This window comes from Phoenix dactylifera, chromosome 13 (genome assembly GCF_009389715.1).
Source record: "Phoenix dactylifera cultivar Barhee BC4 chromosome 13, palm_55x_up_171113_PBpolish2nd_filt_p, whole genome shotgun sequence".
Classification (NCBI taxonomy): Eukaryota; Viridiplantae; Streptophyta; class Magnoliopsida; order Arecales; family Arecaceae; genus Phoenix; species Phoenix dactylifera.
In genome coordinates, this window is record NC_052404.1 from 3,362,191 (window position 1) to 3,375,117 (window position 12,927).

The 12,927-nt window shown below is 38.4% G+C and overlaps 1 protein-coding gene across 1 annotated transcript; it reads left to right on the top strand.

The window, feature by feature from the left end:
* Positions 1–3,342: 3,342 nt before the first annotated feature.
* Positions 3,343–11,924, top strand: LOC103714652 (pyrroline-5-carboxylate reductase-like). Its single transcript, XM_008801978.3, has 7 exons — positions 3,343–3,620; positions 5,074–5,122; positions 7,097–7,188; positions 9,172–9,244; positions 10,077–10,197; positions 10,384–10,489; positions 11,421–11,924. Exons 1-7 carry the CDS (start codon positions 3,426–3,428, stop codon positions 11,610–11,612), a joined length of 828 nt encoding a protein of 275 aa, XP_008800200.2. The 5' UTR covers positions 3,343–3,425; the 3' UTR covers positions 11,613–11,924.
* The last annotated feature ends 1,003 nt before the right edge of the window (positions 11,925–12,927 follow it).

Consider the following 12,927-nt stretch of genomic DNA (forward strand, 5'->3'; position numbering starts at 1 on the left):
CTTAGGGCAGATTCGTGGGGTTTATATAGACCCCCTGACGGCCCAGATCGGCGGGTTCGGTTTCCACCCCTCGTCTAGATCGCGCCACGTGTCGGCCTCGGAAGCCGAAGCACCGCATTCATTCCAGATCAATATGTCGGGTACAAAATCGAAGCGCCGTCCCATCGGATCTCACGGCCTCATCATGGGTCCGCAAAACCGGACCGCCTTAAAAGACGAGCGAACGTCACCCACGCTTCCTTCATTTAATAAGCCTCAGGGACGCGTGGAGTGCCGATATAACCTCAGCCTCCCCAGACCGCTATTCCGCCAATACGAGATCAGAAACGTCCGACCTCGGATCATGCCACGTGTCCACTTTGAAGTGCGAAACGGCGTACCTATTTAAGAAGAGGGGCCTCAACCACGAGATCGAGGCGCCGCCCCATCGGGCCCAGGGACCCCATCACGAGTTCGCCGTACGAAGTGATCTCGGAGATCCAAAGGGCGCAATCTCCATTGTAGCTGCTTCAGGATGCGTAAAGACGCGGACCCCGTCATAAGTTCGCCATGTAAAGTGACCTCGAAGGGCCAAAGGGCGCAGTCTCCGTTATAAAAACTTCAAGATACGTAAGGATGCAGACGTGATCCCCCTCGGCCTCAATAACCGCAATAACAACTTCTACTTCCCGCGTCCGAGCTCGCAAGCAGCTCGAACTCGGAAGTCGGGGGTAGTGTTGGGGGAATGCGGTTTTCCCCCAGAACATAGTAACCTCGCCGCTAGAAGACTGTATGTCTGCCGACCTTGGACGACCAAGGTCGGCGCCCGACCTCGGAATGTCCGACCTCAGAACGTCCGACCTAGAGAGTTCTCGACCTCGGAGGTCCATCCTTGTCGCCCACCTACCATAGCCGTACCCTTCCGAGGTCCGGCCGAGGGCCATATCCTGCCACTGCCCCAGCATTTATTACGCATGATCTCCGCAAACCCATGGTTCACTCAACAATTAATGCGCATCTCCGGCTTACTCAACAATTAATGCGCATGGCTCCTATTATCTACAGATCCTCAGCTCTCCATGGCAAATTAGCTCAGCAGGGTCCTGTCAGCCGTGATAAGTCTCTGACCCCGGCCTCACCTCCGACATCAATGCAATGATTCACCCGATCGCGCGCCAGCTCGAGTCGTACGACGGCCTCACCTCCGACATCAATGCAATGATTCACCTGATCGTGTGCCGTACGACGGTCTCGCCCAATCACATCACAGGTAATCCAACCCCCCTATAAAAAGGGGACCCTTGTTTCTCAAGGGGGGTTGAACACAGGAAACTCTGAAAAACTTCTCTCCTTTCTCCTTTAAACACAGTTTTCCCCCTCTGACTTAAGCATCGAAGGGCCGGCGCCGGAAAACCCGGCCACCGGCTTTTTTGCAGGCACCCCGACGGAGGACGCCGCTCGCCGACGGACCGCCACTCTCCTGTGTCCACCGACCGCTCCCCCTCCTCAACCGACGACCGCCCCCGGGTCCAATTTCCAGCAACAGTTCTTTTTGTTTTTTTTATTGTGAAGTATATAGAGATGGAGTGGTTTCTAATTCTTTATGGAGAAAAATGATGCAATTAGTGGGAATACCCAGTTTACAGGTTACTGTTGTTCACTGTTTTTACATGTTATTGTGAATAAGTTTACTTACTAGTAGACCATTACATGTAGATGATATCCAACATCCTTTTATGTTGTGTGGGTGTGTCTGAATATAGTAAGAAGTTTTGAGTTATCATTTTTGTGGAAATTATGGAGTACAATGGCTGATGGAGCCCATTAAACCCCGCGTAGAAGCGATATGTTGTCTAAGTTAACATTTTATCGGATCTTTCATTTTTCCGCATCAATTGGAATTGGAATTCTCATGCATTGTTTCTAACAATAAAAAAATAGACCGACAACTGGCCATCGTGCAATTGCTGGCTCATTTTTCAGAGTGCTTTTTTCTTCATTTTTTCTTTTGGTTGCAACCTGTGCACTTATTAAGCACTTGAGAGTATTCAGAATAATCAAAACGCTCACCACCTTTTGGCAGTTTGAAAAATTAGCTCAATGCATGGATTCCCATATGATAAAGCTGAGACTTTAGATAGGTTTGAGGAAGGAAAAGATGGTTATTTTGGTGCGGTAAAAGGTCACTGTTTGCTAAATAAACTGTAAAAACGTTCTTTCATCTGCTCCACTTAATTAAGATCCAATACATGGTGTGTGGAGAAAGAAAAATCAAAAAAAAAAAAAATGATGGTGATGCACCATTCTGAGAGGTTCATGTCCACCTAATGGCTGGTTGTTGGATGATGGATACTGAGAAAATGATCACATTTTAACACGAAATTCAAAGTCTTGCGTCTGTGGCATTCCCCCATGTAAAAATCATTGTCAATCAACTTGATAGACAGACATAAAGTCCACCCTGTTTTCACTCTTTTTTCTTTTATTTTAGGGTTGTTTCTCGAAATAATATTGTTTTTTAAAATAATCAAATGAATGTGCTTTTTTTTCTTTTCTTTTCTTACTCCACTGTTTGTTGTTGATCTCCAGGCTGTTTCTATATAGACTTGAGTCATGCTCTAATTTCGCACAACCAATGGATCAAGAATGCCAACTTGAACCCAACTCATACATACATACATACATACATACATACATATATATATATATATATATATATATATATATATTGAGAGAGAGGGAGACTCCACATCTTGCATAGGAGAAAGATGAGCCGTTCAGAATTAATAATAAATTATTTAAATTTAAAATACAAACTGTATCATTGTATATGATCTATATCATAAAAACTATTTATAAATATTTATATATTTTAATAATCTCTAACTTAATCAGAAATAATTTTAATAGCATTATGCTATATTTTATTATAATGTCATCATCAAAATCTAATAAATTTAGATTGACACATATTTTAAAATATAAAAATCATGATATATTTTAATTTATTTATTCTATTATGTATTTTATTATATTAGTACTATTGATATTCATTTATGTTGGTACTAACTGGCTAAATAGATTAGTTATTACCAAAATATATGAATTTTAATTTTTAAATATTAATTTCATATAAATTGTATTTAATAATTTAGATCGTCAATTTAAACGACCTATTATTGATTTAAAAATTCCAATCTCGGCACACAGTCAACTTGACAACAAATTCCTTGATCAAGCAATGAACTCCGAGGTGTTGGTCTAATAAGCTATAAATTGGGTCAACCGGGTAGGGTCCGTTTCTATCGGATCCTGCCGGTCTCACCGGGACGCCTGAAATAAATAATAAATAAAAAATATTAAACAAATCATCGGTTACCCGGACAAGAGAAGAATCTTCGCCTATAAACCTCGGAGAAAAACCCTAGTGGCCGGCGTTCTTGGCCATGGCAGCGGTCGCGGCACCGGACGCGTTCAGGCTCGGGTTCGTCGGCGGCGGAAACATGGCGGAGAGCATCGCCAGAGGGGTGGCCAAGTCCGGCGTCCTGCCCCCGTCGAGCATCCGCACCACCCACCGCCGCACCGAGCGCCGGCTGGTATTCCAGTCCTTCGGCGTCAAGATCTTGGAGACCAATGCCCAGGTAACCCGTCCTTCTCATTTCAAAGCCACTCCATTGCCCTTTTCACCGATTGAAGATGTTGGATTGATGGGCGGATTCTTGGGTTGTTTGCTTCCCAGGAATTTTATTGATTTATGAGCTCATAACTTTTGATCGATGGAGTTTCGTTCCGTTGATCGAGAGTTCTCGTTTATATTATCATTTGATAAGGATTTATCATTAGAATTTTGCTTCTTTATTCAGCTAATTGTCTCTTTTTTTGCATCAATTCATGTCTTTCTATGCTTTACTCTTGAATGATGAGGCGGTTTAGGATGAAATTTGATTATTTGTTGAGCCTCTTGTTTTATTTGTGCATCAAGAATGTCATATGATGATTATTATGTGCATTTAATTGAGGATAGTGTGTTATTTACGAATAAATGAATTTTGGTTCAGTGTCAGAATCTAATATTGGACTGACTGACGATTATTGTTAGCTAATGAGGTCAGATAGCTACATTTGTTGATCCAAATTCTAGTGTTTACGTTTTTCCCGAATATTTTTATCTTTTTGATTAAATTAGCATTTGTATGAACGCTCATTCTGGAACCTTTACTCCTTCAGATATTACCCTTACTTTCCATCGGATTCATCTACTTCACATTGCAACTAATCTCATAATGTCTCCTGAAACAGTTCTCGTGATTAACACAGCTTGTAGTAGTAATCAAGGTTCGCTGTACCGATGCATACTACGTTGTACTAGGGTGTACCATATCATATCGATACCAAACCGAGACTCAGCATGGGAGGCGTATCAAGTCTTGGTACGCCGAAGCGACCCCATACTAGGCTTACCAATATTCTAGTGCAATTTTTTTGAAATGAAATCAAACATTAGAACTTTATGTCCTAACTTTTAGGCCATTTTCAAATTCTGAAACCATGCAATGAGTTATATTCTTCATAAAATATAGAAAGGCAAACACAATGATGTGCTCTTCATCAGCCAATTCTCGATGCTTTGAGCCAATATCTTAACTTTTCTTTCTTACATTAAGCATTTTAAGAACCTACAAACCTACATATGACCTGTAAAATGACCAACTAGAATTATGCATTGCAACTGATAACAGTTGTTGAATATGTTTTCAGATCTTCTCTATCAAATATAGCTCTATTAGAATAAAAATGAACATTATTATCATCTGTGTCATAGTGCTAATTATTTTAAAAGTTTCCATTATTATTTTCAACCTATTTTTCTTTTGTTATGTTACTAATTCCCTGTCGTCTTCATGGCTTGGTGTTTTGACACATTCAGAAGGAAAACAAAACATTTTCTTTTGCCAACTAGGATTTCCCTTTCTCATTTTACGTTTATAAATATTAGAATGTATACAAAATTCATATTTGTTTGTTTTAGTTGAATTTTTTTCTCTGTAGTGGTGATATTAAACCTATAATGCATACAATGTTTCTTATAAGCAGGTAGTCGATGACAGCGACATCATTATTCTCTCTGTGAAACCTCAAATTGGTATTTTACTATTCCATAACCTGTACAATAGAGTCTTGCTTTATCATACATGCATTATGAAACAAAAAGCTACTAATGGAAAGCTTTTTGCATTGATATTACCAAATGCGTTGGTATCTCCACTTGGATATTTTCCTTTATGCATGTGAAAACATTGTGTTGCAATGGTTTAAATTATAATGTTGAAATTTCTTGGGTGAATTCAACAGGTAACTTGTACAGTTGGGTTGAATTAAATTTTCAACTTTGTTATGATAATGATTATTTCATGGTTGTCTTCGCTGAACTATGACTTGCTCATTCCTTATGCGAGATCAATTGCATGAGCTATCTTGCATTAATTGGTCCACACACATGGCCTTCCACCTGGGATATGATAAATTATTTAATATAAAGTGTTAAATGCTAGTTAACTTTTCTGGACAAGAGCATTGACATAAGGAGCCTAAGTCATGAGCGCAGTGAGAATTTTAAAGTTCTATAATTGCCTAAACGACTGTGAAGTGTTTGAATTTGTGTTTTGGTCATGTCAAATATTTGATTTGTTTTGATCGTTCATTCATACAAAGTCACACCTTAAATATCTTCATAGTCAGCTTAAATAATCAAATATAATCCTTACCACCAACATTCAATCACTTGCAGAAAGAGTAATCACTTGTCCAATACCTATTCTGCAACAAGAAAGCAATCTGATTTGTGTCTGCAGTAATGCTGCAAGAAAGGACCTCTTACCTTGGGATTTTATTAATAACAAATAGGAATCACACACTTTTGGGGCCATTGTTTTGGTATTTGTTAATTACATTGTTGAAATATTTCTCAGATTATAGGTTGGAACCCCAGTGGCAATATCACATTCTGAATAAAGAATATCCGACAGAAGATGAACAAGTGGGGATGATAAATAATAATGAAAAGGGGTATTGGGTCCTTACATTCAAAGTCTGGTGCTGTCACTTTTAATAAGTATCAAATTTTTTACTCTATTTTTTTGCCACAAGACTCATACAAAATCAAAGCTTTAAGGAGAGGATTGAAAAAGAACTTCCGGAGTATGTATGCATTGGAATGCATGTGCAAGCCAGCCCCTTCAGAGTGATTCCATTGACCTAACATCTGCTGGTTATGAATCTGCATTCAAGACACTTGATGATACACAATTAGTCAGAAAAGTGGTTCTTTTCGAACTTCTTGGGGGTGGTTAGGCTTAACAAAACAATTGCATCAATATAAGGATTGTGGATGGTATCTTTGGTACCGAAGCTGTTCCATGAAAGTCTAAAGTCCCTAGAGGACTGCCGTCTGTTAAGAATCCCGTTCTCATAACCATGGTTTTCAGTACAGGGCCATATTGGTCCATACTGGGTATATCGGCTCATACTGTTAGGAAATTGTTACTCAGTATGCCCCTTTACCGAGTTTTGGTACCAAGAATCAGACTATACCGACACTGTACCAGTTGAGTATTGTTATGGATATCGAAACAGATACTGAAAAACTTTTCATAAGCACAAGTATAATTGTCCAACAGAATTGAAATGTCCACACATCAAACAAAAGTTCTGTGGCCATAAACATTAACCACCTTTGCCATTTATTATCTTGAAAAGTTTGGATCAGTAAATTTATAATTTACATGCTCTAGGCGCCTAATTGCCTATGCCATTTCAATCCTTGATCAATTCATATTTTGAAACATAGACATAGAGATGCAAGGACATAATCTAAGACATAGCGTCTTGTTCTTTCCATGTACTGCTTGACCATTCCAACTTTGCCAATATGGTTTCTCAGCATACCCTATAACTGGTACTTAAATTGCTGCCTAGATACTTCAGTTTTGTTTCAACTATCAACTCTCCATAATGTTTAGTCAAGAAAATATGGAAGATGTCTGCTTTTCTTTTTTTTATCTGAATGTTTTGTTTAATCTCCGTTACATGTTTTGAGTTGATAATGTGATGTATACAGTTAAAAAGGTGCTTTTGGAGCTGAAGCCTTTTTTCTCAGAGGAGAAAGTTCTAGTGTCCATTGCTGCAGGAATCAAGTTAAAGGATCTTCAGGTCCGTACGAAATGCAATCTTCCTTGTACTCTACATTTTTTGTAAAGTAGAATGATTCACTTTTGCATGATCTAATGTTCCTTGCTTCATGTTCTACCATTGTTCTTGTCTACTCTTTTTCCGGAGTTGTACTGCAATGATTGAAATTTAGTTTTTTGGGGGTATAATTGTATTTGAGATAGACTTCTTAGTTTGCAGCTACAATATGAATTAAGTATGAAACTTCAAGGCATATAATCTTTTGCCTTGCAAATCATGTACAACTTATGCTGCATCAATAGATTTAGATTGAAAATAAGTGGTAAGTATTAAAGGGTTACTTTTTGCGATTTAGAAGCCAGAATCGAGGCCAATATCCCATCCAATTCAATAAATTATGCCCTTCTAGTGTTGCATGTGTATGATATGTAGACAAATACTAATAATATATGTATCACCAATATGAACATTTGATATTGCAAGGTGGAAGGCTAAACAAGTAGTATCCACAATTCTAAAGATGCCCATGGTGAAAAGGTTTTCATGCTTCTGAATGATGATTCCTGCTGACTGCAGATTTATGGGATATGGCTTGTATGCTTTTGTGAAAATTAATCAAGACTAACTGCTACAAATGAGCTGAGCTCTTATGAACCTTGACTTCAATTTGATAATATACCTGTTCATTTGGTAAAGGAGTCAAGCTCCAGTGCGCAACCCCACTTTTAGGCTCAGCATGCTGTAGTTGTCACACAAAAGATGAATAGAAGCTCGGGCTTATCTCAAGACCTCATTTACATGGCACAAGAACAAAGCTTGAACAACTTTAGCTTGCTTGTCTGCTGAGCTTGAACACCTTGCTCTTATGACTGGGCTAAGCACTAATAATCCAAACCTAATTTCCTTTTTAAATTGTTTATATTTAAATTATTATTATCGCTCTATTTTAAGATGAATTAAGTGAGAATGTTGGAGTTGATTATTGCTACCTGAATAGGGTTTGTAAATAATTGTTGGGCTGGAGTTTGAGTGTCTTGCTTGAGCTTGCCCTTGCCAAGTTAACCATGGGTAGTCCATTGGCAGCCCTAGGTATCCTGATTCTATTCGTTCATTCATATGACATTCTCTAGCCTTCAAAATCTCATCAGCAAGATCTATGGATGAGGGTTACTAGTTTGTTTGACTATTCTCCATTCTTTTATTGTATTCTACTAATAATTCTATGAACCTAATTTCAAGAATCTCTCATAACTTTCATTATCTTCATTTGTGTACTGTCCCGCACCACATATTTCTGATCTGATTCTGATCAACAGATTCTAAAGTTATTTTTTTTGTTGTTCCCTGATTCCATTGCCCTTCAGAAAATATCTACCACTTTCTAGCTTGAGTTTTGGACCAGTCTACCCTATTAGCCAACTTCTGTTTCAAGATTGACTTTGAGAGATTTGAGGTAAACATTCCTGGCTGATTTGATGTCCTCGATATGTGAAAAACGACTTAAGTAGTACCCTTCTCTTGTTATATATTGATTGTAACTTCTTCGAAAACCTATTTATATTATTTTTTAAATTGCACTAATTAGGTGAAAATTAGAAAAAGAGAATACATTGACCTTGACAGAAGTGAGATTTTTTTTTTTTTTTTTTTGGGGGGGGGGGGGGGGGTGGGGGGGAGATGTAATGGGTAAGGCATGGGATATCGGTAAATTGTCATAATGTCTCACAAGTGCCAAATGCCAACAATTATAAACTAATGTGCCTGTAACATGGTTTTTAGAATTATTCTATATGTTTTAGGTAATCATCTATTTTTTCGCAGTCTTATTGACTAATCATTTTTTCTTAAAACCTGGAACAGCTGCCTCTTTCTTTTTCGCATGTTTCTCAATGTCTGCAATATTTATGCAGGCAATCCTTTCTCATTATTATCCCTTCTATATTATGGTATCCGCATATCCGCTTTCATGGCTAACTTGCCATGTCTGGTTAAGTTGTTTTACAGGAGTGGTCTGGCCAGCGTCGAGTAATAAGGGTGATGCCAAATACTCCTGCTGCTGTTGGTCTAGCAGCATCAGGTGATATTTAACTACTTCATGCTTTTCATTTTCTTTTATTAGAGATATTGTAATATTCTTTATGATGGCATTTGTATTCTGTCACGGCTGGCTTATTAGACAGGCCTAAGGATCTAGATTTACCTCAGAAGGGCCGCATCATATGGTGTGGTCCTGACAGGTGTGTAGAATCTGTTTATCTGCTTCAAGGGACCAAGAAGCATCATAACTGTTCTATTGGTGTAATTTATATAATCAAGATCTGATACTTAATCAAGATATGATATTTTGATTAATAGCTAAATATTTGTTTTGATTGCAAAATCAGAAAATGATAACGCCCTAATCAATTTACCTCAAGTATGTCTCATGTTAGTTAACAGGTTCTATCTAAAACTAACAATGGGTAGAAAACAGGATAGAGATTCATTTGTGTATATAATTCATAAATTACTAGCTTGGTGTAGTTGAACCACCTAGGGGCTTGCCTAGACACCAAGCTTTGTGGATTGCATATGGCCCTTTATAATATTTATAGTGTTTCCTCAAATTCTTGTATGCTTGTTATCCAGCAAGATTAAGCTCCCTTTATATTATTTCTCTTCTAATTCATGTGCAGAATGTACTTAATGTGTTGTATAATGATCAATATAAAACCATATTGTCAGTGAAAAGCTAGTATATATATTACTATTGGAATTCCAATGGTAGGATACTTGTGTAAAAGACCTGTGACAAAATTTGGCATTATGATAGCACATTGAAAGAGGTGAAACCAGAACTTATATTACTGCACAAAAACCTCTTGTGTAAACTGGCATGCTACAGCTCCTGATATCCTGTGTTTATTTAGTCATGTGTGTGGGTGAGATGGCAACTAAGAAAGACGAAGAACGTGTAACCAGTTTGTTCAATGCGATTGGAAAGATATGGACTGCTGATGAAAAATATTTTGATGCTGTAACTAGCTTGAGGTATGTTATAATTATGACTCATAAATTGCCAACTCAGAAGATGCATATATGATACGTTATACTAGCTAGCATGCTTCTCTTTCCAGATTAATATACTTAGAGACTAGCTAATGTATAAAGCTCTTGAACGTTTTTTTCTTTTCCAAGAATAATGTCTTATGTAAGGTTATATATTGCAAATCCCAGTGGTAGCGGCCCTGCTTATATTTATATAGCAATAGAGGCCCTGGCTGATGGTGGGGTGGCTGCTGGTCTTCCTCGAGATCTTGCTCTTGGTCTTGCTTCTCAGACAGTAAGTATAATAATCTTCTTAAATGAAATTTCATTAATACCCTTCTTATATTCGCCTTGAAGTTAAACCACTTCCATTGCATGCGCCACATTTCTAGTTATTATATTTGACCTGTGAATGGTTGCTTGTGGGCTCAGCCTCTGATATGCATTTATTAAAAGGACAAGTAGCATGAATTCTACTTTTTCACATGCAAACCAACTTGCAAGAGTATGCTGTTTATGGCTTTTGCTCTTAGGTTTTCAATTTCCATATTGATTGAGCATCTTCTGTGAAAACAATATGGAGATATTGATTTTTTACAATAGCCATTTTTCCAGAATCTAACATAGATTTAGAATCCCTATTTAGCAATCTAAATCTTGCATAGTGGTCTATCAAACAAATAATATGATAGCAATGCTCAAGATGTGTGACTGTAGTTAAAACAAGCAACTGTGCATGTAAACAGAGTACATGGCTAGGCATTTCTCACCTAAATCCAATTTTACCCAAATTAAAGTTAAATTTGGACCTTTTCTAAAATCAAAGTATAAAACACCACAAACCAACATGTTTTTGCTCCCCATCTGTGAAGGCTTCTGAACATAGTAAATACTTACCCCGTGCCTAAACCAGCATTGGCCTGGCATGGACAAGCACCTAAAATCATGGTCTCAACCCTCGTTTATTTCATGCTCAGAAGGAAAACCATTCTATTTTTGCTTTTTTTTTTTCAGAAAAGCACACACTTGCGCGCACACATTTTTCAGAAAACCCTCATATATATACATTTTTTTGGTATCTCCAGTTTGTGACATTCACGAAATCATAGTTACAGGTGACTTTTGATCATAGCATTATATGAGCAGAGGAAGTTAGTTTCTTTTGTGCCGAACATGGGTGGTCAGCTTGCCATAACGTGTAGTATACATGAACTTTCTGTCTGTAGGTTCTAGGTGCTGCAGCGATGGTTAACGACACTGGGAGACATCCTGGTCAGCTGAAGGATGCAGTTACATCTCCTGCAGGGACCACTATAGCTGGAATTCAGGAATTAGAGAGGGGTTCATTCCGTGGTACCCTGATGAATGCTGTTGTTGCCGCAGCAAAACGGTGCCAAGAACTATCACAAACACAGTAATATCAGGCCGCTTTTCTTTGGCTAGGAGGACATTAGTCTGGATGCCTTTGTAAGGGCAATTGGATCATATGGAATTGTTCAATCAAGTTAATTGCAATGCCCAATTGATTACTGTTTTATTCTTCAGAGAAGGTGAAATCATTTGCTAACATGTTTTGCGGCATCCTTTAATGGATATTGCCAGCACCGATAAATCGGAGTTCTCACTTTCAGCAGATGGATTTTTTTGGTGCATGTATCGCATATATTGTAACTTTTAAAGGAAGAGTTGGGCTTCTTCTTAATTATAATGTTACTGTACTTTGGAAATGATTTTGTTATTACCTTATTCCACCCTTTTCCATGAGAAAATTTTGAAAAAGAAAAAGGATGGAGCACTGGGATTCAAAGAAAAGGTCATTGTGAATGTCTCTGATAAAAATCATCGCAGCATGTTATAAAAAGCTGCACATATTTCTCATGGGTTGTCTAAGATGATGGGGAGTAATTGATTTGCAATTAGGACTAGAAATATTGCTATGCTATTGAAAGATCAACAGCTCATGTACCAACTGCTAAGCCATTTGTGAGGTTGTTAAGATTTTCAATCTTTTTGAAGTTTGCATGGTTCAGCCCATGTGAAGAGGAGAAATCAATCATGATGGACCAATCATGATTGGTCTTTTGAGTAACCCTCTTGATTTGGTACGGCTAACATATATATATATATATATATATATATATATATATATATATATAGCTTGGCGATTCCTCAAAGCATGGCCTAATTAGTGGTTGTAAATTAGGTAAATTACAAAAGTAATCCTAAAGATGGCATTTTCTTTTTCTTCATCTGGGAGCTCCTACCTTCGAGTTTTCTCAAGGTCGATTTTGAAGGCTCTGTCCTAGATGGAGTGTCATCAAAGGTCCGAGTTCGAGTGTGGTGGCAACGCCGGGGGGGGGGGGGGGGGTTAGATTTTCGATACCTCGATTCCAGGAGCGGAGTTACAGGCGGCTTGGATGGGATTGCATTATCCGCGACACATGTTTCAGGCGATCTCCATCCTCTTAGAGGATAATTCGGCCACGGTGATCAGCTGGGTCCGACGGGGCACGAGCAGGGCTAGAGGTATTCATCCTCTGCTTTGTGATATTTAGTTGATGGTGAGGAAGGGTATTACACTTCAGGCTCTACATGTATATCGTGAGGCTAATGGGGCGGCGGACTGGATGGCGGCATATGTAGCAAGCCACTCAAGAGGCACCTTGTGGATTGGGGGTGAGATGCCTGTTGCATTATGAGACCTTTTATTTGCCGATTTTATTGTGTGTATTC

Excerpts from the sequence above, each read along its gene's own strand:
- LOC103714652 (XM_008801978.3), top strand. The coding sequence starts at position 3,426 with ATGGCAGCGGTCGCGGCACCGGACGCGTTCAGGCTCGGGTTCGTCGGC. Across the intron at positions 5,123-7,096 it reads CTCTGTGAAACCTCAAATTG|TTAAAAAGGTGCTTTTGGAG; the intron begins GTATTTTACTAT and ends TGATGTATACAG. Across the intron at positions 10,198-10,383 it reads GATGCTGTAACTAGCTTGAG|TGGTAGCGGCCCTGCTTATA; the intron begins GTATGTTATAAT and ends TGCAAATCCCAG.